At 42.1% G+C, this 27,913-nt stretch overlaps 2 protein-coding genes across 14 annotated transcripts; one reads left to right on the top strand and one right to left on the bottom strand.

Moving 5' to 3' along the window:
• Positions 1-223: 223 nt before the first annotated feature.
• On the bottom strand, positions 224-16,753 carry LOC110985947 (uncharacterized). Of its 12 annotated transcripts, none has more exons than XM_022247439.2 (5): positions 16,628-16,753; positions 6,857-7,246; positions 6,322-6,402; positions 2,560-5,364; positions 224-1,101 (listed from the first exon to the last, which is right to left on the bottom strand). In XM_022247439.2, the coding sequence occupies exons 2-5, from the start codon at positions 7,134-7,136 to the stop codon at positions 722-724; spliced, it is 3,546 nt and encodes a 1,181-aa protein (XP_022103131.2). In that variant the 5' UTR covers positions 7,137-7,246; positions 16,628-16,753; the 3' UTR covers positions 224-721. The 12 variants fall into 12 exon arrangements, with proteins under 12 accessions (XP_022103131.2, XP_022103127.2, XP_022103130.2 ...); XM_022247435.2 differs by having other exon boundaries at positions 2,560-5,367; XM_022247438.2 differs by lacking the exon at positions 16,628-16,753 and adding an exon at positions 16,471-16,585 and having other exon boundaries at positions 2,560-5,367.
• On the top strand, positions 16,742-27,451 carry LOC110985949 (uncharacterized). 2 transcript variants are annotated; one of them, XM_022247449.2, is made up of 9 exons: positions 16,742-16,929; positions 17,840-17,996; positions 19,633-19,727; positions 20,026-20,118; positions 20,753-20,826; positions 22,080-22,195; positions 22,860-22,952; positions 23,323-25,682; positions 26,134-27,451. In XM_022247449.2, exons 2-9 carry the CDS (start codon positions 17,911-17,913, stop codon positions 26,280-26,282), a joined length of 3,066 nt encoding a protein of 1,021 aa, XP_022103141.2. In that variant the 5' UTR covers positions 16,742-16,929; positions 17,840-17,910; the 3' UTR covers positions 26,283-27,451. The 2 variants fall into 2 exon arrangements, with proteins under 2 accessions (XP_022103141.2, XP_022103142.2); XM_022247450.2 differs by having other exon boundaries at positions 19,636-19,727.
• Positions 27,452-27,913: the final 462 nt, after the last annotated feature.

Here is a 27,913-nt window from a genome sequence, read left to right on the forward strand (position 1 = left end):
GCAGGGCTTTTTATGGAGTACTCTGATAGCTGCAAGAGTTTTTCCAGCACTTATGAATGAGACTTTTCTTTGTGCTAACGTCCAACTACACGCATAGTTTGCCAACCATGAGTAGGCAAAAACTAGGACCATAAAGAGAGGGATCTTTTTATCTTGAGTTGATCTCTCGTCACACCTCTCTCCAGAAAAGTACTGGAAAGTGACATTTCAAACAAAGGCATAGTTTTCGTTTACTTCAAAAGCAGTTATCACTGCCACCTTCAGTGGCCTTTTTATTATATGATGATGAAAATTCTTTTACATTTCTTGATATAAATATTGCTCCACACATGAACAAATGGGTATAAGTCTCAATGATATGAATTTCTGGGTTATATGAGAATCAGATATATGTTTGATTGTTTCCATTTATGACAGCAGAGGCTTTTGTAAGTAATAGGCTCCCACACTTCTATCATTCCATGTTACTCGAAAGAGTTAAGACCATTTGAACAACTTCAAGATGTGGCACACAAAAGTGGGAGTACGAAGCCAGGAAGCCTGTGTCCTCCAAAACAAAATGAAGACTAACATCTTGTGAACAACATGTATCCATCACCAAGTTTATCCCTGCATTAAGTTGATGCACCCCGTGAGGTTGCTGTTTTGCACTGTTGAGAATTTTCAGAAAAATCACAGCAAAACTGTTCAGTTCAAATGAGAAGTCCCTCAGCTGAGCATGTCATAGAAGATGAACATCTTCAAGACTTTCTTCTTCCATCTGAAGATCTTGATTTTCAGTCGTTGCATGTAACTGTCCCTCTTCAGACAAGCTGGCCACAGAACGTCTAGCAAGGAAGCACTTGCGCTTGCTGGGAATCTTTATTTGGTACTTCCAAGGTTCCAGGAACCTTCTGCTGTCCTGACATCTCTCTGCATCCCTCCTTGCCAGCACCGCTGAGATTCGTCTCCGCTTGCGGCCACGGCGCAACTCTGCCACAACATCAGAGCCAGGCTGGCAGCCTTTTTGGCCTCCCTTAGTCTCCTTTGCCAGCAGGCTGTCATCGCGGTTGACTGGATCCATGAGGGGGGCGTGTAGAAGATTTGTAGCCATTGGAAGATCTGAGAAGTGAGCAATCCCGAACCAGTGTGCTTTGTTACAACATGGAAGACAACAATGAACCCATTATGCTCAAAGTTCATAGGAAAACATCATTACCATACCTCACAAAACAGCCAAATTTTGATCGGTCCGCTCACCATCACATCAACTGATGTTTTTCTGCTAACCAGAGAGCTTATGTGAGGATCCATACACAAGTCAAATATGTACATAAAGTTGACTTCCCACCAGTTCACCCAGGGACAGTCTACGTACATGTTTGCTTTACAAATCAATCATGGAGCTATGGTAACGGGTTAGTACACATATATGCACATGTGAACATCACCCTGCTTCTAATGAACAAAACAGCAGTACAAAATAATTAAATCCCCATTTTCCATCATTCATTTCTTGTGTGAGGTATGGCAAACAAATACAATAAGGTTTATACAAAGCAGATAGTTTTGGACAGTACTGAAAGTTGACGATACCGAAGGAGTGTCTATTGACTAAAACCATCAAGCGTTGTTAGATTTAGGTATTTTAACAATATCTCTGTTTCTCTTTATATTAGTGAGGATATCACATTACAATAATTATTTTCACAAATGTATGAATAACTTTGTACCATGTATAGATACCTTGCACTACAAATTTGTGGCACAGTTGTGCAATGTACTGATTGCACGAAAACTTGCTTAGTTGTCCAATCTTTTAATTACATGTATATTAAACTTCTTGGACGAGGGTGATCACGGCTTTATGATGGCTGTTCCTTTACAATATTTCAGCAGTCATCACCAGTCATAAAATTATCTCCATCTGGCATTTTGAAAAAAACATTTCCATCACTTCTTCATCAGAACTGATTAGAGAATCCCAAAGTTCTCTTACTTCCGAACAAGTTTGTTATTACCTCTATAATGTCAAGAAGTACATTTCTTGTATAGCCCCTTTTAAGTTTAACAATGAGCCATAACAAAACATGATTCATTCATTACATGAACATGTAAACTGTTCATTGCCAACTTGCTTGAAGCAACTTACGATATCTAATAAAATGATTCAGTGATACCACAATTTGTTGTACAAGTCGCAGACTTACCCAATGTGTAGCTTTATTGCATGAAATGTGTCATGATATGTTGTGCATCTGATACCATAAAATGTGGCATTAGTAAAGTTACGGCACTACATAAAAAATTTCATGAAGTCAGCTTCAGATGTGCCACACAAAGATTTTTGTAGAGTGGCTTAACACATTCACTCACTTTTTTTCAAAGGAGCTTCAGCGATTGGGGTTTGTGAAGGAAAGTGCCAGTACAATATTTGACGATGCCCAGTTTCCAACCTGAAGCCAGCCTTGAGAGGGTTTGCTAAAAGTGAGGTAGCAAATGGTGTTTCATCACAGCTTGACTAAGGCAATCTAAACAAAAATACACAACCTCACTTGCTTTTTTCATGAGGGAACTTACCGAAGGAAGAAGGCACCTTATCCCTATGGGGAGCTTTCTTGTTGTACATGGCGTAGATGTTCTTGTGCTGATACAACCTCTTGAGCGCTTTCCAGGCATTGTAGAGAGCATCATCTCGACGATCATCGCCAATCTGAAGCCGGAATGTGAAGGATTGTTTCTGCTCGTCCGTGAGCATTTTTTCAAGACATGTTAGGGCATCAGGCAAGGACTTGTCGACCTTGCCTTTGGCTACAAACACATTTGCAGATGCATGACTGTCACTATTGTTACCGTTGGAATTCACCTGAAACTGCGGCAAAGGCTTCTCTGTTTTAGGACCAGTGGACAGTGGGATAACTGATGGGGCATGTTTGTTGTCTTCTGTAGCACTGTGGTGCATTGACAGCTTTTTAAAGGAAATACCACTGTTAGTACCGATTATTGGCATAGTAATGGCATCTGTGGTCAGCACATTTTTGACAGGGTCTGACTGGACTACTTTACTTGCAGTGACAACGCAGTTCTGCGGGAGGATCTGGTTGCTGCCGACAACCGAGTTTTGCCGGATGATATTCTTGGACAGTATGACCCGACCAGGTTGCAGAGTCTGATTGGCAACTTTCACCAAGATAGGAGTGGAAGACACGAGGGAAGGTTGCAACACTGGGTTGGCTACAGCGCACATGTTAGGTTCTACAAACTGGGGGGCAGGAAGTGCTGGGTTGGGCTGGGGGGTAGCAACATTAGCAGCCACGATACATGTAGACGGTCGAGCAATCTTAGCTGCAACAGGTGTCCCATTTGGTCCTGTCGGTTGACCTGGCTGAATGACATCACCAGTGACTCCACTTGAATCTTCATGAGCACTGCCGGTCAGAGGATGCAAAGACCCACTTTGGGTAACTATACAGTCAGAAAGGGTGACAGTGTTACAAGACGCTCGACTTGTCTCTACTACTTCATTTGAGACAACTTGGCCAATCTGGCCTGCACCACCAGAACCATTGATTACACGTGGCAGTGAGAGTTCAGTGCCAACTTGCAGGGTGGGCAGGGTTTCATCATCACCATCATCATCAGTGCCCATGGCACTTATCTGGGGGAGCTCTTGGGCTCCACCTTCTGAGAAATTTTGAGCAGCTTCAGATGAAACAGTCTTGTCAGTCTCTACAACTTCATTACTTCCAACCTCCAGACTGGGTAGGATGACTTCCTTTCTGTCAAGAGCTGCATTTGTCTGCTCCATCTCACTGATTAGAAATTGTGAAACCTCAGTAGCTTCCTCTGTGGTTTTCAGAAAGTTAGAAATTTCAGGCTCATCCTTTGTGACTTTTTCAGCAGCAACAACTACACCAGCATCCCCAATTTCCACTTTATCACCCGCTCTTGTCTCCCAATTGATGTCTTCATTGACCAGATTTGGGTTTGTCAAGCTATCAACGTGGTTACTGCTATCCAGCCTCTTTTGTTGGGTTCTAGGAGACTGGTTTACATCAGCAACACATCCAGGCTGATTGGAGACAGCTGGCTCAGGAATGTTGGCTACTGGAATAGCCTCAGAACATGGAGTAACTTGACTGGCAGGAAGGGTGCCCTGCTTAACCACAACGACTTGCTTGGGGGCAACCATTTGGCCTGACAGAATGTAATAAATTTGGTTTGTAGTTGAGGGTTTTAGCATCAGTTCACGTTGGACGTCGTGGGTAGATGATGGTTTGGGGACAACGTTGGAAGGAACCAAGGTGCTCTGGGCTGAGACTAAAGGAGTAGTATTGTTTTGACCAGAAATCTGGACAACTGATTGAGTGGGTAGCGTCTTCAGAATAATTCCAGAAGGGGTTGAGGCACTCTGGTTAGGGGGAAGTAATTGCACAATAGTGGTCTGGTCAGAATTCTGAATGGTTGATTTAGTGGAGAGTGGTTTAAGAATGACATTGGATGACACCTTTTTCCTTTGGGGTGAAGGAGTTAACGGCTTGATACCTAATATCTCAGAGCCTTGCTTCTTTGTTTGCATCACAAACTGATTCACGATAACTTTTGAAGGGACTGGATTATAGTCAGGTGAAACAGCTGGGTTACTTTGGGATGAAACAAGTTCTTTGCTTTGGGAGGCATCACAAGATCCGATTGCCTTAAACTCTGGGTGCCGTTTGCGGAACGTGTCCCACCAGAAGTCGTCTGGCCTGTTGTTTGTGAATGAATGCAATCTCCTGATTCCTCGTGTCTCCTCTTCATCCAACAGCTGCTTGATCTTTGACATCACTGTGCTTTTTATGTCAGCTGACTGGCCCAGCACTGTCATTCGGATGCACATTTTGACGAGATCATTCTCTTCCTCTGTGGTCAGGGCCTGTACTGACTGGAGCTTGTTCTTGAGCATCGCGGGGGGTACGTTGTAGGTCTTGCTGGCCTTGTTGATTGTAAACTGGTCCAGCACGACAGCAATGCAGGCCTGCTGTAGGTTCTCCTCAAAAGAGGTGCTGGATGATGAGTGGCTGTCTATCCGCCTACCATCGGGCATGCACTGGCTGTTCTTCACGGCCTTGACTCTTTCCTTCAGAATGCCGGGGATGACGTTAAAGGCAGCAGCTGCCTTCTCCACAGAGTACTTCTTGTCCATGACACTGTGACAGGCCTTGGTCAGATTGCGCTTCAGTTGGTCATTGACACAATCGCTCAGAACGTAGCGACCAATGCCAAACATCTGAGCTGCAACGCTCACACTCGTTCCTTTGCAAATGACAGCGTCGCAGGCTTGCTTCAGATTGCTGGCAAGCTGCACCTCAGCTTGGTTCAAAGACCTTTCTATGATGGGATCAGCTGCTGTATAAAAATAGAAAGTTGATGTCACTCACCTTAGACATTATTAACCAATACATGTGCCATGATTGACAAGAAGCATATCCTTACTAAAGTGGATACCACAGGTGATCTCAGTTCACAAGAAAGCTGCACAGTGAGCAAACACCACACGCATTTATCAGATTCTCCACCTGTTGGCGTTTCAGTATCATTTGTCCCATCCCCCATAACATCTAACGACTATTTTCAAACTGTTCTAAGTTAGAGCCAAGTCAGTGACCAATGTGGTAAGGAGAGGGTTCAGACTTTCACAGTCATCAGATTATATTCAAGCAGACAAAAACATACCGAGGGTCACTATTTCACGTAAATAATTCTGAAAAGTAATTTGGTTGACTGAGCTGACATGGAACAGGAAATATGGTTTCAGAAAAGCAGTTTTGAGATACTCAAACCCTCTTTTTGAATTCCAAGTAGAATAAGTGAACGCACAGCTAGCAGTGCGTAACAGGACCTATGCACACACACAAATATAATGCCCCTTTCTCAATTAAATACTCTGGCAAATTCAATCCTTTTCACAAAAAAGTCAAACATTGCTATCTGCTTCTTTAATTTCTTTTATTTTTCCCCAGAATTTTTGTTGGTTGGACATTTTTCACAAGCAGGAAAAAAATGGACTGATGTAAAATTGTTGTGCAATTGAATTTGTAACAATCCGGTAAAGCGTTTGCATGGTTTAGGTTCCAATTCCTGCTTTTAATCGGCAAAAGGGCGGTCGGGTATCGGCAGACATCACATCCTCAAGACTACCAGAAACTCAGGCCCCCAATTGACAACACTGACAAGGGAGAAAAAAATCTATCCTCTACAGGAGAAGCTCGTTCATTAATTACTGAATGACTCCCCACACCATCATCCCCAAGGGACAGCTAACTCCTTTATAATAGAACATATCACTAATTGACTATTTACCCTTTCCAGAGTCATTTTCCTTGTCCGAGTTGGTTGTTGGACATACAAACTGGCCGGATGGAGCCTCAGGTTCTTCTTCAGCTACAAAACAAAATGAAGGAAATTTTCTTACCGACATTCTCAGACTACAATTACATGTACACCCTTTACAATATAATATCTTCCTGGCCTGGTCATAAAAAACAAAAGGAATCTCAAAAAACCTCAAATGAATTGCACTAATCTTTAGTCTGAAAACATTAAACCTCAAGGCATGGCACAATGGCATCTCCACACTGGACCAAACTCAAACAATCCAACCAAGAATCAAGCATGGGTTACACGAGAAGTTACAAACACTCCATCAGGAATCAACCCAACGATTGTTTAAGTTGTAGCTACACAGGCCAACTTTTGGATAAACACCAAACCAAAAACTTGTATCATTTTGAAAACATTACAGTTTTATCTTTTAAGCAATTCTGTTAAGAGTTGAAGTTTCTTTATTGATATCTTCTGGTGAGTCCTGAGCTGTTATCCAGTTTAAACAACTCACCATCTTGTTTATTTTGGCAATCCCAACACAGCCATTTTCCCTTTGGTATCTTCTTGGGATCGATGCCCGCACACCCGAAGTGCAACCATTCGTAAGGGCATCCACGCCCGTCGCACCCAATCATGTTCTTTGTGTTGGGACCCCCACACTTGCAGAACACTCTTTCTGGCTCCGATCCTGACTGGTCGCTGGCTTCGCTGGGGGACTCGTAAGAGTTCTCCTCCGATTCAGAGGACTCCTCCTCCAGCACTTTGCGCGGGCGTCTGCCCTTGCGCGTCATCTTGACGGTCCAGCTGTTGCTTTGCCTGGTCAGACTGCCAAGTCTCCTAGGCAACTGACTAGCCCAGCATTATTAAAATGACTGGGGTGGTCTCTGCAGAAGCTGAAGAACTGTATAAGTGAAGCATGGAAAAAAATTTATGAAGCAAGCCTAAATGCTCCGATATTGCAACCATATACATATCCAGTGTACGCACACAGAAGCCACCATCAACCTCAAAGCACCTATCCATGAAAAGTTGCATCGACGATACTTTGCAGTGATATCACACCATAGTCGGACAATTTCCTGTATTTTCCATTTTCATGCTACAAATTATCCTGCCCATGTCAAACTGCCTCACACCAACATCTTCAGCAAAGTATAAAGCAACTGCCGTTTCTGATCCTTAATGGGTGAGAGGTGAAACTATCGCATTCAGTTGGGTTTTTCAGGAGCATGTATATCAATGTGTTGTTTTGGATTGTTCATAAGGAACCGACACGGCAGTGTAAAAAAGTCGATTCTACAACATGCTAAATTTTATTCAGGGATGCCAAACATCGTTAATAGGAAGGTCTTTGTGTTTTTCTTTTGGAAACTGGACTTAACAAAAACGGACCTGATCAAAGACAAGTGTTTGGGGAAGCAGTAAATGTTATTAACTACACAAACTGCAGATACCTGTAAATAACTACACGTACATGTAAATAAAATCAATGTCATTTCCTTTATTTTGCCATTGAAATTCATGACTCGGCCTCAATACTTCTATATATACCTTTTATTTTGGCATGCAACCAATTAAAATAATTTTCCTGTCTCTTTTGTTCTTGCATGCTCATATAACTTCTACTGTTTTCCCCCTTGCACATGCATGCTTCATTCAATGACTAGAAGACTGTATCAGTCCTTCTTATTTTTCAGTTGTAGTAGTCTTGGCTCAAGATGTTACTAGATTTTTGTTGCCCGTGTGTATATATCCACACTGCAGCACTTGAACATATTTGATGAAGAGAGGGTGTAATGTACAGGAAGATGATGGAAGAAATCAACACTCACACAACATAATTCATTACACAATCAAATGCACAGTGGAAAGAATAAAAATAAACCCCAACCTTCCTCACCACACAGAATTCAACGCCAGTGAAGTGTGTGAGTTTGTGGCATTGGGTACTGGTAGCTTACTATCTGGTGTTTCATTTTGTGTGGATGGGTACTGTGGGCCTGCACATACCCTGTTGAATTTGGACTGAATTGGTAATGTGGCCCTCTCACTTTATCCCAGCAGTTGGGGATGGATATGCAGCATGATGGCGTGTAAGTTTGTTTGAATAGGTACTACCTGTCCACACTCTTTGAACTGTACAGTGGGCCTGCTGTACCCAATCAAACAGAATCACACAGGTAAAGACCTGTTGAAGTTTGTGGGATTCAGTACTCCTGCAAGAGGAATACTGTTGAAGTCTGTGGGATTGGGTACTGAGAGGTGTTGAAGTTTGTGTGATGGGGCAAGGTTAGGTCCAGCAACCCTTGGGCGATTAAGGTTAATGTTGGAGATGTGTACAGATTAAAACATAGGGGGAAGGGAAAGAAACAGCACAAAGATAATGGAACCAAGACTATGTTTGAAGATGATTTTTAGATTGGTATCAAGGCTGAGGCTATCAATGCAAAGCCACTCTAAGACACTGGACATTTTGGTACTTCTACGAGACGGAGTCATTTGGGTTAAAAAGCACCTGACATAATGCCAGCTTGGTCAAAACATGTTCGCTCCAAGTCCACTGGCACCCCGCTGAAGTGAAAGGGCTGATTATATTAACTTCTGACATGCTTCTAAATACTTGCTACTAAAAAGAGAAATGGATCGCTTTGTGTCAATGCTTACTTGAATATAGTCAAATTTCATGTTTTAGAAAGCATAGTGAGACCACTTAAGAGTCATAAATTATGTATTTGAATACACAGAAAAATTCAACAGGTAAACAACATTTCCATTTTTCCTAAATGGTTCTCAAAAGAATACTTCAGCTTATTTTTACCTTCAACTCAACCAATTTTATAACTGAAAATATTTGACACTACATGTACTTCAAAATGTATTACATTCTTTCCTGAGAATCTGTGTGTTAATTGTAACAAAATCATTAAGTATACAGTACAGATGCTGGCCAATTATTAAAAATCATGATTTCTTAATGTCTGAGTCCACATAAAATTTTAACAGCTCATTTTGACAACAGACATGTATTCTTTGAACAGTTGATGTAATGAATCCCTCCCAAATTGAATTTACACTGTGCAACTTGGCCCATTTTGTTTGTAAGTGCCTTCAAGGTAGTGAGATCACTGCAAGGCTGACACACATCAGTATTTGTACATAAGCTATTTTGGGGTACATTATCTCGAAAGCTAACCAGCTAAGGTTGAGAACATGGAACGCAAGATCATGGTGCTAAAAAGGAACCTACAGTAGAACTTTCAAATTAATGTGTGAAACAGTTACATGCATCAGCTGTGAACCAGCCACAAGCCATATGCACTGCGTAAGCTTTTAATCGGTAAACTGTTTTTGCAAAAGGCACATTTTCTTTCCACTAAACAACTCGACAAACTTGATCTTAATATTCACACAGATAATACATGATGCGCTCAGAAGATCACACGCTTTAAGGTCCTCTAACCATGTAGCCAAGAAATTCACTGGTAGCCCTCGAATCGCTGCGTGATATAGCTCTTCCTCCGGTTTCGCTTCTTTACTTCAAGCTTCCAAGATTTGAGGACCTGCCTCTTACTGCCCAGCCTGAACCTCCAAGGCTCCAGGTAGTGACGTCCTTGCTTGGCCTTCATCGACTCAATCCGCAGCAGTGCTCGTTTCTTGCGCTTTTTACCCAGATTCCCCAACAGCAGGGACACCGATGTCCTACTAGATTCGTCCGATATGTAGAAGGGTCCATTGGGACATGGCGACCAAGGTGGGATGTCACCCTTTGTGGGTGGTACACACAACTTGTTAGGATCATCTGAAAATTTAAAATAGGACATAAAAATGTCAAAAATCTATGTTTGTCATTACATGTATTTCTCTAAACTGAATTTTATTTTGTTGATTGGGAGAGAATTGTAGAAACATCTTTCAGCACAGCTGTTGGGTTACAGGTGTCAGAGGTACCTCAATTCCCCACCCCCCCCCAGGTTTAGCATAAATCCCACAGAACCACGGTTGCATTTCACATTTTTACAACGTAGGGATGAAATGAAATCAGCAGCATACTTGCAAACAGACACTTCAAGTAACTGAACCTTCTAGGTATTTGTGTAAACCTTTCTTGAAACTATTTTTGGAAATTTCTCTTCCTTTCCTTCCTGAAATAAATTTAGGAACATACATCAAAATTTGGAAGAAGCTCGGCAAATAAAGCATAGAAAAATCAAAATATTTCAAGAAGTACTTTGCAAGTGAAGAGCGTATATGGAAGGGGGACAATTTCCAGATCTACAAGATGTACATTCTCCAAGAAAGAAACACATGTACAGTCAAACACGCTTCATGCGAACTCGAAGGGACTCTCCAAAAGACCTTGTCTTACTGTAAACCTCGTGCTTATACGTGTTGACACTTATCCCATTCATAGAGTGCAAGCCTGGCGTCATGCACCAGCAAGCATTGTTACACACTACGGCAATGTACTGCAGGCCTACATGTACCGTACGGTACAGTATATGCACGGGATTAGTATTCGATGTGCAGCCTTTAACTTGTTAACCCCTTCGCTCCTGGAGATCCCAAGAACCGCGGCTTTGTGTGAGGATTAGTGCATACCACACATACAGTCTATTCACCATGCAGCTGCTGGTTCAATGGGGCCTGCTGCAGGACAAAGCCCTCCAATCACGACATACCACAGCCCAGCAGTCACGGTCAAAAGAATAACCGGCGCGAAGGGGTTAATAAATTTCAAATCATATTAATAAATATGATTCGAATGAATAAAACTATGATTTCGAATACGCCTACTTGTTTGACGCAACAGCAGAGAACAGAGGTTGTAAGTGGCCGGCCGAACCGCACCACGCATGAGCGTGGCCCAGCAAAGCACTACTTGGAAACTGGTACCCGATGTTGCACGTAACTAAAGGTTCAACTTGAGAACCAGTTTATATAAGGACCGGACGTAAGAGGGAGTTGAAATTGAGGAATTTTCGTTGGTTTGTAATTGGCAGGAGGGGCTCTATTTTCAAGTCAGGTTCACACATTGTTCATGTTCGGCTTAAAAAAAGCCTCTTTCGGACAAGACCCGCTGTGATCAAAACTCCTTTGATGCCGCAACATCACAACACCTATTGTCATCTAGAATAAAGCCCCCTCTAGTGGCACAACGAACAGAGTCGCCAAGTCATTGGTGGCTAAACCGCAGCGCAAATTGCCGAGCGGATTAGCGTTTTTGGAGAACTACTGATGCGATCCATCAGGAATTACTTACTGTGATTACTAGGATTAAGCTTTTGAAGACGAATTTTCAATTGTACTCGTATTAAAAATGCCATGGACAACGGTTTTTGACACTGCCCGTTAGGCAAAAGTGCTCATCTTGTCCGTGTTCTTGTCTTAACACAGCTCGTAATAAGTTTTCTCTCATAGGAATGTGTACATTTTGAATGGGACTGAAGAAATATGCTCGTTTTAAGCGCGATCTCATGTTAATCGTGTTTGACTGTACATACATGGACATGAACAGGGAACTAAGAGCCTTCCTACTCGCAAGATGCGGAAGTTTACTGACAAAAAAAGGCTCTGACTACTAACAAGCGATGCCAATCTCAGAACAACTCCCACGATTTATCCTGTTAATTAACTTACCCTGTTCCTTCTCAGAATCATCACAGAGACATTTGAGAGCCCTCCAGGCAGAGTACACTACATCACTGTCACTCTGGTCACCATTCTTGAACCGTTTCTCAAACAAGTGTCTCTGTTTCTTCACAATGATAGCTTCCAGACACTCCAGGGGAGTGGGCTCTGGCCCCCGTGACATTCCTCCATGAGCTGCCTGGGGTTTCTTGAGGCCAGGATCTGAGACTAAGTTCTTCTTCAGTTTGTACTTCTTGTGTTTTAGGTTAACCTCCTGGGCTGTGTTTTTCAATCTTTTAGTAGATTCCTGTGGTGTTGAGCGGCACAGTTTTGAGATGGTCTCCTGGACCGACAAACCCTCCTTGGTCTTACCCTGTTCCAGAGAGGGTTTATCCACTGCAGACTCATGCTGTTTCCTCAGCTCTTCCATCTTGGGGTGGCGCTTACAGAAGGCCTCCCACCAGTCGTTCTCCGGCAGGTTGTTAGTGAAGGGATTCAACCGCTTGATGCCCATCTTCTCCTCCACGTCCAAGAGGACCTTTACGCTGTGGACGACGCTGTCCTTCACCATCATCCAGTGACCCTGCTTGCACATGTTGACTGCCATCTCCACCAGCCTCTTCTCCTCCTGAGAGGTTAGGATGGGCTTAGAGTTCAGTTGCTCCGAGATGGCTTCTATGGAGAAGCCGTAGGCCAGGGAGGCAGAGGGGACAGATATCTTCTTGGCCATGATCTCCTGGCACACTTGCTTAAGCTTGGCTTTCCAGTTCTCATCTACCCCTGCAATTGAAATGCATGGCATAAAAGCTGTTAATGAGACAGAGGTTTCCTTAGAGTATCTGTCAGAACAGGGTTTGATAACTCAAGTTTAAATTACACTTGAAAGACTTAATCTTTATAAGACCAACCTTAACACAGCTGATAAATTCTTAGGAAATGTTGGACCAAAAATAGACTTAGTTTCGACAGCCTGTTGCTTTCAAACAGTTTCCCCTATCTTTGTTGATGACTTTTTAGCTATTTTCCAGACACACAACGCAATACTTATTAAGTAAGCAAATTCTGAATTACTTGCCATTTTTCACAATCCGACAGGAATCACAGAACCATTTTCCCCGTGGCACCTTCTTTGGGTTGATCCCAACACACTTGAAGTGAAACCACTCGTACTTGCAATTCTTCCCATCGCATCCGATCATGTCGTCAGAGTTGGGGGCGCCGCACCTGCAGTACACCCGCTCATCTGAGTCTGACTCAGACTCTTCCTCCAATTCTGAGTCCTCTGACCCTGATTCATCCGACGTCTCCTGCCCCTCGCTGTATTTTTTACAGTTCTTCCTGGGTGAAGTTCGTGTCTGCCTCGGCAACCTGGCTGCTGTTCCTTGGGAGGCTGCCCTGCTTCCCGACTCTTGAGCTGTTGAGGGAGGTGAGTGTGTTGCCGAAACTTCCTCCATGAGGTTCTGTCTGTGGTGAGGGGTTCCCTCATTTGCATCCTCCATGTTGTTTTCAGGTGAGGGCATTGTCTTCCAGTTTCTACCGAGTTGATTCTCATCCCAAGGTGCAGGTAAGGTCTCTTCCAACTTCCATTCAAACCTGAATCAAACTTGAAGTTGAATTAACAACAGTTGCAGTGGAGTAATTCAGCTTCCACAGATGTTTCCTTTCTTCACATTTTGCCAAATCCATCAACTGCTGTTGGTGATCAGTTACAAGCAAAAAAGATCTTCACAGACAAACATATCTTGAAAGACTTCCTTAATGCTGGTTACAGCACGAAAGATGGCACTGAGAGCTGGTTCCTTCATACCATTTCAAGCAAATGTCCCATTTCTGAGGATTAACCAAAAAAATGGGGTAAGTCTTCCTTGAAAATGATTCAGTAACAGTCTTCATAGGACCATGGTCAATTATCCGACAGGATGCAATACACTGGGGTATCAAGTCTCGTGAAAATGAAAGCAGAAATACTTTTGACTTCAAAAGTGTCCATTGCATTTTTGCCAAGAACAGTCTTCCACCACACAGGACAAAGATTTCTGAAATTTTCAACTTCACAGGACATACAAGATTCATTCTTTGTATTTTTAAATTTTCAAGCAGACTATGTAGGCTGCACCCTCCCTCAATCCTATAAAGTCCTTTAAAAACTGCATGTGCATTTCGAAAGATCTGGACAGGTGAGGGCTAGTTCATCCAAATATCGCAAAGTGTGAATGCCTTAGTTGTTAAGATTTTACACAAAATAAATACTGTAAGACAAATGTTTTACTCGTTGACTGCTGAGGGTGCACTCACCTCTGACAATGTCGCCCTCTTGCAATTTGAGTGAAGCGGCCCTGTTCGAAGATGACAACTGCTGTTGCATGTATAGAATGATACAAGCATGTACACAGTGTATTCAAGTTGTACGCACTGCAACATGGTTGAGCACAAGTGAGAGGTGGCTACTTACAGTTGACACCAATCTCAGATTCGGTTTTTGTTGGTTTTGGGTTTGGTTTTTTTTTTATCCACCCTTACTCAATGCAAGAAGGTGACACGGCATATACACTAACATCTTCATAAAAACTTCTTGAACATTTCCTCTATAAACCACTCTCACTTTGGCAACCGTTCCTATGGACGGCCAAAGTTTGTAGACATATCATTTTTTACCAGATTTTTTTGGGGGAAGGAGTTCTTATACTAACACTCTGTGCACAAATCCTATGAGAGTGGTCTGAAAAAAAGTCTCTCTAAGTAAATGACTTGGTACTATTTTCCCATCTAAATTAAACATTCCTGGACATGTTTTTGCTTTCTGATGGTAATAGGTCACTATAGGGAATAATTACTGAGGCCCACATATGGAACTTTTTCCTTTTTTTAAATCAGATTCTACGTCATAATTCACATTTGCCCCATACTTTTTAAAGGTCTGTCTTTTCATTCAGTATTTAGTAACGATGTTTGTTATTTGGTATTTTGATAGCTTTGGGCTTTTTTGGAAAGAGTTCCATATACGGACAACAAAGAGTTCCATATAAGGACAACACAAATTTTCCCTTAAAATATTACAACAGCCGTCCGGAAGTGGTAACATGTCCCAAAAAGTGAAATTTAGCAAACAAAAATCTAGAGCATTTTTCAAACCTTTAGGTTTGCGCGCAGGGGCATCAAGTGTTGTCCGTATATGGAACTCTTTTTTACATTTGGTGAATTCTTCTTTTACTTTTGCACTGTTTCCATTTTAGTCATCTAACGAAAAAAGTTATTCAACCAAAGGTATGTCATTCTATAAGCACACATTGCTGATATAAACAAATTATCGGCACATTTGGCAAAAATATATTATTTTCTAGTTAGGCCAATCCAAGTGCAGCACTTTAGCTGGGACGTACCAACTATTGGATAGTTGGGAGAAAGAATTCCATATAGGGATGCCACCATTTATATCATTGCCGTGACCTATTTGTCACCTGAGAGCAGTAATAAGCTCTAAAAAGTTAAATTTAACGATGACAATATTGAGGTATCCCACTTGGAATATTTCACACCAGTCTTATAGAGTTTGTTCACAGGGTGTTCAGCAACGTCATGAATGTCAATGTATGGAATTCTTTCCTCCTTGGGACAGATGTTATAAATGGCAGGTTAGGACACAGGCCTAACAACTAACGGATATAACGTTACACGCATTAGCCTATACATTTTTCAGTACAGAATGTACACAAGACGGACATACAACTAGCGTCAACAAAGCGTTAACACAAAATACCCTCTAAACTTAATATTTAAAAGCAGTTTTATCATAATTTAGAACCTCTAAGACCTGCCACTGTGTAAGAGAAACATCGAATTTGCTTGCCGATTAACGCAGAAAAACAAAACTTTCTCACGATGTACGGAGGCTGCTATCTTTCTTCACTCAACCGTCCACGCGAAAACAAGAAGGCAGCTGGTCGGGCCGCAGGGCAGGCCCGAATTTGTTGCTCAAATTTCCACACTCAAATATCATTTTCAATAACATGATACACTGAATATGGTATGTAGGAGCCTTATTAATATTGTAAATATAAAATATTTGCATAAAAAGGCTTAAAATTTTGTTGACGCTCGACTTGTGTTGACGCTAAATAGCATGACCCACACAAGCATGACGGACTTCTCAAAAATTACAGAAATCAACAAACCTGTGGTAACCCACTAACGTCTCTTTAAATTTCAACTGCACTGTCTCGCAATACTGGTGTCCTATGCTTAAAACACTGTTACGTTATTCCAAAAGTCGCAGTGAATAAATTTGACATTTAACTGTGGAAATATTACCCCCAAAAGATGATTTAGTTCCACTCAAAAAGAGATTTTCATAATGTTCAACATGGCGGCCGCTGGTCCCTGCATACCCTGGGAAAAATGCAGACTACTCTGACTTCCTCCATCGCGCAGTACTGCCACTAGTACATACTACGTCATAACTCCGCGCGGGTACCAATATGCAAATTTTTCTCTTCCCACCTTCATTTTATGGCCAAATGCCGCCGGTCGGACAGGCCACTCACTGCACTAGCAAACTGACGAGTCACTAAAGTGTTGCCATCTTAACGAGCTTAAAAAGGCAAAATGTAACTAAAGCTCTGTGGTCTTGTGGAACACACTTTTAATGTGAACTTACGGTCTTCTGAAGAATGTTCAATGTCAACTTTACTGCCACTTTGCCAAGACTGTACTGGGGCAAGCGGGAGACCCGCGAACTCGTTGAACATGTTTTCTTGATGATCTACAATCGTCGGGTGCCTTTAATTTCAGGTTATCTTATATCACAGGGAAGGTCTAGATAGCGATTCTAAACCCCGCTTAGATCCGTCACGTGGGGGCGCTACACATAGAGGCGGTATTTTTGTAAAATAATGTTGAGGCTGGTTATCAACTAATTTACTTGAATCATGGAGGTAGAATACTTCGCTTTTTCTTGAGGTAATAAATCACTTCGCTTTCCTTAATTTGTACGCAGAGCATAAATCCTTACTTTTAGATTCCTCAGAAAGAGCATCAACAAGTTTAAAATGCATGCACTGCGTGACGTTAAAATTTTAAAATGTGATAGGCCTAGTACTAGTACTATAGTAGTACTAGCACTACAGACTAGGCCTAGTACTAGTAGTAGTAGTACTGTGTACCAAGTACCATTTTAGTATTTATGCATGACTGACATGACTGAGCATGGAGTTGCAAATTGATGACAACTGGCGTAGCTTAGGCACTTTTACAGTTTTATTGGAAAGAGTTCCATATCCACAAACCTGTACACTTTGTGAAACTGTTTCTTTACAGTAATTATGTGAAAAATAAAGTGAACTGAACTGAACTTGATTCCCCTCATGGAGGTAGGATTCCCCTGTATTCAGGTAGTGTGTCAGTGTCACCCTCTGTGCAAACCTGTGGGACTTGTCTGAAAAAACTAGAAAACCTGTCTCCTAAGTACATGCTTTGGAATTTGTTTAGCTAAATTTCACTTTTTAGGACATTATATCACTTTTTATTAATAATAATGTTATATTTCAGGAAGAATAAACACTGTGCATGAACCCAATTGAATATACGGTTGAGCCTCGTTAAGAGGTTCTTTGGACTTTGCAGATTACATTTTGTAACAGGAACCTTGTATTATCACTATCAGGCACAAAAACAAAGAATTTGGACCTAAAAATATCCTCGTTATAAGCAGAATGTATTAGGAGTGCTCTCATCAATGGAGTTCAGCTGTGATTCTATACATGTATTGAAATCACAGTTGATGAGGTATCAGAGTGTCAGGTTGTTTGAAAGCAATTTGATATGCGATATTCTGAATGATATTGCAGTGTACTTCTTTGTTTTTACACAGATTAGGAGTTCAACAAGGGACGGTACCAAAACTTACACAACCTACTTGATGTGATTTCTTTTGTCTTTGAGATGAGTAAGAGGCGACGAGAAAAACATGACATCAATCTCACCAGGCCAGACCCAGGATCAGCCAAAAAGATGAAAATCTCATCACGGTAAAACTCAGATGGAAGCCTGTCTCTTTTGACCATTTGGTTTCTGGACATATGTGTAATAAAAGTGAACTTCTCCTCTCCAAGTGCTGTGGGTGGGACAAGTATCTCAGACCGTAAATTGGTAAACTGCAACAGCTACTCCGTGTCAGCCTGGATTGCAGGCACAAAATTATTGAATTCTCTTTTATTTATTGACTAATTAGAGGAGACACCTTTGACTGCAGTGGCACCACGCTCACACTCACATTCTTGAGCTTGGAGCGTGTGTGCATTTGGTAATTGAAGACACCCTATTGGTTGGAGTGGCATGCAACATTGGCGTACCACCCGTACACGAACATTGTGCCACCACAGTAACGGCTTCTAATTCTGGTTACCAAAATAGGCACATCCACAGGATATATAATTGATTTTTCTTAGACACAATTTTTCTGCAAGTTTGTACTAATCTTTAATGGATGCAACCTCTTTTACATTCCAATTTGGTTATATGCATTGAAAAGTGTGCTTTTTTTAATTAAACACTTAAAATTTTTCAAGCTTTCCTCGACAACTGAGGGCACTGTTGTTGTGATGTCATCCAGGGAAGACATAATTCCAGGGCATAGGTTTTTCTATTTAAATTGTGAACCCAGAATTTACTTACTGAAAACATTTCTGAGACAGGGATTGATGCTTGCTTATTGCTATTCATATTGTCATCAACACTACGGAGCAGTACTCATTCATAGATGTGTGCGCCACTTCAGCACGTCTTTTACAGAAAGATGTTATTTTTATTTTCACAAAGTAGCGCTTGGTGCCGTGTGGCACGTGCTCCATGGATTGTCATTTTCAGGAATTGACTTTTTCCTTAATTTAACAGTTAAAACAAGTTTTAAGAGCATCTTCTAGTTAAGTCACATTTACGGGTGAATCAAATCATCTTAGACCTTTCAAAGTGTTTTTATCCATGCCATATTGACAAAACACACGAGTGCTACTTGTGAAACATGGTTTTCACAAAGCATGGTAGCACGCAAGTGAAGTTGAGTGCTACTTCGTGGTGTTGGTGATGATATAAACAACAATGAATCAACAGAGAAGAGAACATTTGTACACACCAATGTAACATCAGGATTTCTTCCTGAGGATTGAATCACAGGTTTGCTTGTACTCATTAGTGTAAAAACTGAAATGGCAGTAAAGTAACCTCTGAAAAAATGAAACAGAAGTTGAAAATAAGGTCAACCTTTTGAAGGTTTGTATTAAAACAAAGTGTGGCCACCAGGAGGATTTCCAGAGATTTTCTGAGGATAGCAAAATGGTGTGCCCAGCCGCTGTTATTTTACTGGAGACTTGGTACCCTGTAGAAGTTTAGAAAGCCCAGACAGTGTACCATTGGATTCCTGCAAAGTGGTAGGGTTTGGCTGCCAGAAACGAATTCCAAGTGAGTTAGGGTTATGGGCTGTAGGCAGTTGTGGGTATTTTCATTGACCCCCTAGATTGTTGTGAAATCAGTGACTAATCATGACAGGCTGCTACATTCTGCAGAGGGCAAAGCTGTACTTTGTGAAAGCAGACCCTGTTGCATTGTACCTATTAATAATAATTAATGCATTATGTAGGAATTTCAGTTTGCTTTCCATTCATTCAGCAGCTTAAGAAGGCGCAAAGCAGAACCCCAGACAGACAGCAACATCATATCCACTGCTTACGTCAGCCCAGACTGTAGGTCCAAGATCTACTCAGGTAAGAAATGCATGAAGTACTGTGCTGGGTATTCTGAGATTGTTGGCTTTATTGATAAATTCAAGGAAATGAATGGGGATCCAGTGACTGTCCGACAATGCTAGTCTGCCAGTGTGTCTTTCAGTTAAGAATTAAAAAAATGGGGTAAGCTTTGGAAAATATAATTATACCTCGACATGTAAATTTTTCAGTTTTCCATTTAAATGAGGTTTAAAAAGATTTGCAAGTGTCATAACAAAGTTGACATTTGTACACAATAGAAAAGGGGTTTTCATAGTGCATTTGTTCACCACTGCAGGGCGACGGATGCTAAACAATTCCCATAGTGAATCTGACACTGAAATAATCTGGGACGGCAACTCGCCCACAGCCCATTTACAGCGGAGAATCGGTAAGAAAAAGTGAGATTTGAGATACATGAAGATGATCGTAAGACTGACAAAGGAAGAGAGGAAAGAAAGATCGATCGCGGTTCTTGGTGAAGACATTGGTGGTTACAATGAGTACAATGATGATTATGGTGAAAGCGGAATGGGGTAGAGGTGGTGGTCTGCTGACTGCCTTCATCTTGGCCGTCAATCCCTACATCCAATTTTCTTCACCACATCAAAGCACAGCCAGGTTTAATTTCAGTGTAATTGCACACTGGTGTATCAGACACATTGACAGGAAGCCAATGTTGCAGTCGAGCCCATCGCAAATCCCTTCACAAGGCCAGTCATAAGTAAGAGGGCGAGGAATGTTTTTGTCACAGTACATTTGAATAGGCCGTGACTTGGCCTAACACTGAGTGATTCATGCTGGACTTGCAGGGGCTTGTAGTGGACTAGACTACAATAACAAATGATGTCATGATCACAGCACACAGCCATCAGTTAAATCTCAGGAGCTGGGAGACCACTGCCTCATTCATGAGGTCGGGGCCTCTAATAAATGAACATGTTCCCATAAATTGCAGTGATGAAAGGTATAAAATGATAGTGACATCCGGAATACATTTTCTTAGTTCCTTCGATCCTTTGCAGGTCGCAATGGGCGCAATAAGGCAGGGGATATATCCGAGATGGTCCAGTGTGTCAACAGTCCCACAGGGAACACTGTAAGTTTGTCATGAAGAGTCTTATCTGTGCAAGGCTATTTCTGACCCGACCCATTAGTAAACTCGGCGCTTAGACTGTACCTCGTCGTGATCATGGCATAGTCATGTGGGCTATTTTGCCATGATGGGTGATCTCTGGTAGTTTGTTGAGAAGGGAGCTAAACTTGTAGGGTATATGTGTTTGAATGAGATAGGTTGTAACTCACCGGGAGGGAAAACAGCATCCATTCTGAACTATGTTATCTGTGCCAGAGAATCTTATGTTCAAATTTGCACCAACTCACGTATCATTTCAAATTTGTATAAGCTAGAAAGGTAGTCAGACGGAATGAAAATAAAATTTCCAACCCCTTGACGATGGGAATTTCTTTCCGAAAGCCGACTCCAAGAATTCCAGACTCGCTTGGCCACGAAGGCCACCTGCCAAACCGCAAATTCTCGGTTTGTGGCCCTGCGTGCTCTGCACGCTTTGAATTCACAGTGAAAAGGCTGATTGTTTGGTGGTATGCAGCTCTACTCACGCTTCCACATTCCCGTTGCCTCTTTTCAAAGTGGGGACTATTGTGAAGCCGGTGATTATGATGCAAATTCGGTCTTTTCATTTCTGGGCTACACATAAAGACTAATCACCATATATACGAGAGCCAGGGTCTGCCTTCTTTCACCGTGGTCGCTCAAGCGTGGGCTGAGAATAATAGCTGAAAAGTGGGCTGAGGATCTCAATTTTTACGGCGGCTCTAGCCGCATCCCGGCACGAAGGGGTTAAGTGAACGTTACCTGTTTTATTACAACTAAATTATCCTCGATCAAAGTTTGAAATTACTGGACATGCTTTTAGCATAAGCCTAGCAATTGTCAGTCATACATATTCTTACGTATGCTGCATACTGTTGTTTTCTTTAATTTTAGATCACACAAAATACTTCATTGTGTAATTCAGGATAGGTACATTTATAATCCAACAAATACAATAAAGTTGGCCTCGATGCTTTCTCATGCAAAGGTCTCTTGTGATAAAATCTCACTAGGTTTTCACAGAGTGTAAAAAAACTGTTCTTAAGTAACCGCACTGGAACATGAAAGCATGACTTTACTGTTGAACGGAACTGTTGCTTACCAATTTTTTTTGGCTGCTGGCAAAAAAAAGTCATGGATTTGAACAGAAACATTGATCCACGTTGAGGCCCCGCGCTATGCAGGAAATTAGTAAGTCATCAATTTAAAATGCGTTGTCATGGATGTTTATTCCCTAGGATAATGATCCTGCAGACATGCCTCTTCTCGGTTTATGGATGAGTCGTAGCCCTAGCCATCCAGCAGTGGACCTCAGTGTTGTCAGAAAAACCCTAGGTCCAACCGACCAAGAAAGGTATATATTAACCTTTAATGTAACTTCCAATGCTTGTGATTCTTTGGTATTTAGTTGATAAGACTATACTTAGCTGTTCCACAGAAACAATCAGTTACTTATTTCAGGGTTTCTGGCCAGAAATTTATCTATAACACTGCATGTCTGAAACTTGATCTGAAGGGAAGGACGGGAAGAGTTGGCCCGCTTCACCCTGCACCTTTACAAAGTAGCACAGGAAACACTGCAAGTTATTTGAATGATTTGGGACTTAGTTATAGTTGAAAGTACATGAATCCTGCTGTAGGAATGGTGACATGTCTAAATCGTTGCACCTGTTTTTTTTCCTATTTCCCCCCACACCAACAACCCTGTAAAGGAATTCAGGTTGGTGTAGTGGCTCTTTACTCATCTTTCGCCTCTGCGGCCTGGGTTCGATTCCCGGCTCGGTCCGCATGTGGATTAGGCTTTTCAGTCCCTTGCTGATTCTGCAGGTTTTACCCAGAATATTCATTGGGGGTTTCCTCCCACCTCTAAAACTGCAACTGCTTCTCACTGTCTCCTCTCAACAGGTTTCTTCAGGCTTGCAAGCTACAGTGCCTAGGGTGCTTTTGAGAAGTCCTTGTTTTCATTATCCACAATGTTTAATGATGATATCACCTTTGCTTTGCCGTTCCAATTTCAGCTCTAAACCCAAGATAACACGCAGGAAGACATCGGGCAGGGTGTCCCTCCTCCAAGCAGAGCTAGAGAAAATAGCCAACGCAATCAACAATAGGTGAGGCTGTAGGTTGTGGATTTCTTATTGCTTTCCTTGATTTTTGTCTGGAAAACTGTTCTGGAAGCCATCTAATGTGGCAAAAGGGCAGTTGGCAAGTTACTGCAACCAGAGGGACAAATTCAAGATTTTACCAAGGTGTGCAATTTTACCATAGATCAGCTGGATTTGTTTGTTTGTTTGTTTTTTACTATGGGAATATGCTGTTACAAATTGAAAACACTGCAAAAATCTAGAGCAACTTCGAATTTCCTCCTTTTTTCTGGCTTCGCACTTGTTCGCTGATCTTTCACAAGAGTTCTTGTTTTGACTAGAGCCCTACGATATTGAATTGAAAATAAGTGTGTTTGCCTGTTGTACTAATGTTCAGTGTCTCCAAGGATGCCATGGGCGGACACATGGAGGAGAATTCCACAATTCCTGAAGGACATCAGGAGCCTCTTTGTACTAAACAACTCCAACAAAAGGAGCCTGTGCATACTGGACAACAACTCTCTCAGAAACAACTTGTGACCGAAAACGTCAGCAGGGATAAACCAGCACCAAATGATGCCCACCATGTCTCCCATCATCAAGCAAATACAAGGCAGTTCATCACTGACCAGTCTGACACTGGAACATTGTCAATCTCGCAGTTCAACAGTGGTCACTTAGTTTGTGATCAGTCAAATTCTGGTCGACCAGACGTCTCCAAGTCAAAGGTTACTCAATCAGCCTCCGGTCAGTCAGACGGTAGCAGTTTGATGACTGTTCAGTCCAGTGCTTGTCGAGTGCCCACTTCCCAGTCTAAGGTTGGTCAGTCAGTCAATGGTCAGACAAATGCCAACTCTTTGGTCACTGGTCAGTCCAACACTCATCGAATGCCTATTGCTCAGTCGAAAGTTGTTCAGTCATTGTCAGGTCAGCCACTTGTTCAGTGCAGTGTTTCTCAACCCATTGCTTCCAAGTTAAATTCAGGCTCTTTGCTCGCTGATAAATCCGGTACTTCCCAATCATCAACCTCTGTGTTCAACTCTGGTCAGTCAGTCACTGGTAAGACAAACGTGGGATGTTTAGTCACTGGTCAGTCCAGCACTGGTCAAGCATCTCTTTCCAAAGCCGATAATGGTCAATTGGTCATTGGTAAGTCAAATACTCACGGTTTTGCCGCTGGTCAGTCTAGTACTTGCCAAAGATCTACCTCACAGTCCCTCAGTGGTCAGTCATTCTCTGGTAAGTCAAATACTGGCTATTTGGTGACTGGTCTGTCAATTGGTCACAAATCGTCAACCAATACAGGTCAGTCAGTCATTGTTGGTAAGTCCCATGCCGGCCATGTGCTTAGAGGTCTTTCTAGTACTGGCCAAATCTGTACATCTGTGGCCACCATTGGACAGCCAGTTACCGTTACGTCAAATGCTGGCACTGTTATCACTAGTCAGTCAATTGCTCATTTATCGTCAATTTCTCACTTCAATACAGATCAGTTGGTCAATGTTGGTAAATCAAATAATAGTTGTCTTGTCACTGGTCAGTGTAGGTCAGGTCAAACGTCCACATTTCAGTCCATTACTAGTCAAGCAGCCCCTGGTCATTCAAATGCTAACCATCTGGTCACTAATCACTTAAGGTCAGGCCAAACATCTATACCTCAGGTCACCACTGGTCAGGCAGTCACTGTTAAGGCAAATTCTGGCTGTTCGATTACTTGTCAGTCTAGCACTTATCAGCCATCCACATCTCAGTTAAAACCTGGCCATTTGACCAGTGACCAGTTAAATGCTGGCCATATGGTCACTGGTCAGTACAAGACTCCTCAGTTGTCTTCGTCACACTCCAGTACTGGTTTTCAGATCTATTCAGGCCATTTGATGACTGGTCAGTCCAGTAAGGGTCAGTCATCCACAACTCGGTCTACCGTTTGTAAAGCAGTCACTGTTAAGTCAAATTCAGGTCATTCAACTGCAGGTCGGGCCAACATTGGACGCTCATTTGTGTTTAAGTCCAAAATCAGCCAGTCACCCCCTGAACAGTCCATCAACGTTTCCCATCCCTCTAGCACCAGTCAAGCCAGCACAGGCCACTCGAACTTGGGCCAAGTCTCCTTTGGCCAGTCCAGCTCCAGCACCTCATCCAGCGATAGGCTGACAAGGAGTCAGTCAGTCATGGGCCCGGCATCAGCTGACTATGACGACAGTGTGTGGAGTGGCTGTCTAGACGATGAGACTTTGCTCGAGCAATTGTCCCAGGCTGAGGCATTGGAGAAGACCAATACAACTGGACAGCAATCCTCAACTGGATCCTTCAAGCCAAACCCACCAGCCTGTAACAGCAACCAAGCCAGTAAATTCAACCCTCAGACAGGCAGCACTAATCAGCCCAAGCTAGTGACTGGCCTCACAAGGTCAGTGGTAGGTACCATCAGTGCGTCCACAAACGGTACCCTGAAGAAGACAAACACTGAGCCTCCAATCAATCAAGAGTCGGCCGCAGACCCATTTGACGGTAGTCTGACGGATGACATGTTGATATCACTGTGCACTGGGATGGACTCACCTCAGCGACAACCGTCTTCTACCGCAGACACCAAATCTGTTACTGCTACAAGAACCATTTCAGCATCTGTCAAGGTGGCCCCAAAAGATCATAAATGGCAGCAAAGCATGTCAGGATTGACACACTTATTATCACATGACCCTCCAGTTTCATCAAGGAGTCATCTCAAACCCATTGTTCCTCCTGCTCAAACTGGTAAGTTTATAAATTGAAAAAGTCATACACGTTCTGTAAACTGAGTTTGGATTTCGGCTTTCTTAAAATGATCTGTTCTGAAGACATTTTAATAACAGCAAGCCAAGCAAGACACATTCTGCCCCAAATCTTGCCAAATTATGAATCAATCACAGCTACTTTGTTGATCATTTTTCACATCATCATGTTCTTGTTTGATATGAAGTTATGGTTTGGGCATAGAGTGACATGGGTCTTACCAAGATGCATGGCCTGAACCTTTTTAGCTATTAAATGAATATTAATGCTTTGCCTTACAAAAATTCCTCTGGTTTTTTTTTTTACCATTGCTGATGTATAACACGATGCACAAATGCCTCATCAACTTATTTTTCAAAAGAATTGGCCCCATTTGTAAAATACACTAATGGAACCACCTAGTGTACAACATATCTTGCCTCTTGTTCTGCAGGGAATTGTCAGAAAGTCTGCAGCCAGACTGAAATTGAAAAGAAGCGACAGCAGGCCATGGCCCGGCGAAAGAAACATGGAAAGAGCAGTGGACGCATGGAGACATTTAAAGGAGCTGGAGTGCACGGATGCATGCCACCTTCAAGGTGAGGTAAAGCAAAGGATTGGATGTACTCCGAAGAGAGATGGTCAAGGTCCTATGTTATTGAGCAAAGCAAGGGCACCTTCTGGACACTTATGGGATGCATAAAATTGTTGGCTTGTGTTGGATCCTGGTCCTCTTTGCTGAGAATTCCAGTGTTGTAGTCGAGACCTCTTAAGACCATCACAAGACCGTCACAAGAACATCAGAAGGCCGTCACAAGAAAATCACAAGACCATCACAAGACCGTCACAAGAACATCACAAGACCGTCACAAGAACATCACAAGACCGTCACAAGACTGTCACAAGACTGTCACAAGAACGTCACAAGACCGTCACAAGAACATCACAAGGCCTCCAGTCTGACTTCAGATCAGGAGCTATTCCAAATGAGAACTGTAAACGGAGCGTAGCTTTGTCACCCAGCCTGTTATGTGCGACCGGTCTTCTGTGTGGTTTGGTGAGGGTCTTGACTACAACACTGAAGTGTTCATCAGTGTTTGCACTTAGCTGATTGGGAACTGAATGTATTCAGAATTAGTACATTCACTCTCCTGTAGACTCTCTGTACCATGCACAGCACAGTGAGCACCAGTATGAAATGCATTGTATGTGAAATGGAAAACTATCAAAAAGTTTACATGTGCTTCCCATCAAAAGTCTGTTCCTAATGACGAGACTGCACTTTCTGTTATACGTGTACATTAAATAACCAATACGGTGGAGGATGTGTTGTATAAATTTTGCCATTGAATCAGGTAAAAACAGTTGTTTAAACCACATTGACTGTTAAATATCAAGTGTTGCTTGGCTTCAAGTTCCCAAATTCAGTTGTTTTGTCTTTATTTATATCTTCGGAGCTATGGAGAATGTGTCACTGGAGCATAAAATGAGACTTACTGGACTTGTGACAGTAAATTAGCATAACTACATGTACATTTAATTTATTAAGCATGCATTTTTGTTTGGTGTAGGTGTGTTCGATATTTTAGACATGAGAAAAAATGATGCAAGTGAACTCCAGGATAATGAAGTTCTGCAGTTCAGTTCCATTTAGACTTTAGAGAGTGCTAAATTTTAGGCTACTTTGCCTCAGAAAATAGAGTAGCTAACTTAGCCTTTGAAAATAATTGGGTGGCTACTTTGCCTTAGAAAATAAATTTAAAAAAATTGAACTCTCTCTTTTTGTGTGTTTTTCTTCATGCAGTTTTCTTCTTTCACAAACTAAAGTAAACAAATTTTTAAATCAAGAGGAAAATAAATAGACCACCTGAGAATCAAATAAAGTAAGATATGAAAAGAAACGCTGCCACTGTAGCTCACCAGAATATATAAGCTGTATGCTACTGCCAAACAACCCGGTTCACCACAACAACGAACGCGAAGAAAAGAATAAAAATTAACAACCGGAATCACCTAGAAGGAAGCAGAAGAAGTCAGAGTAGTGAAGCGACCGCTGTGATCATCAGCAATGCAAGAAAGAATGAGAAAGAGACCCGTGGCAATAGGGGCTATTTAAAGAGAAATGGGGACACGCTTCACTGCTTGCGTTACGTAATAAACGAAAAAGGCAATGACAGAAATTGGACTGGGGGCTACTACAAGACTTCATTAATTGGATGAACCTAATGAAAAGT

The sequence above is a fragment of the Acanthaster planci genome, linkage group LG01 (assembly GCF_054643075.1).
Source record: "Acanthaster planci isolate LZ-2023a linkage group LG01, COTS_SCS, whole genome shotgun sequence".
Taxonomy (NCBI): Eukaryota; Metazoa; Echinodermata; class Asteroidea; order Valvatida; family Acanthasteridae; genus Acanthaster; species Acanthaster planci.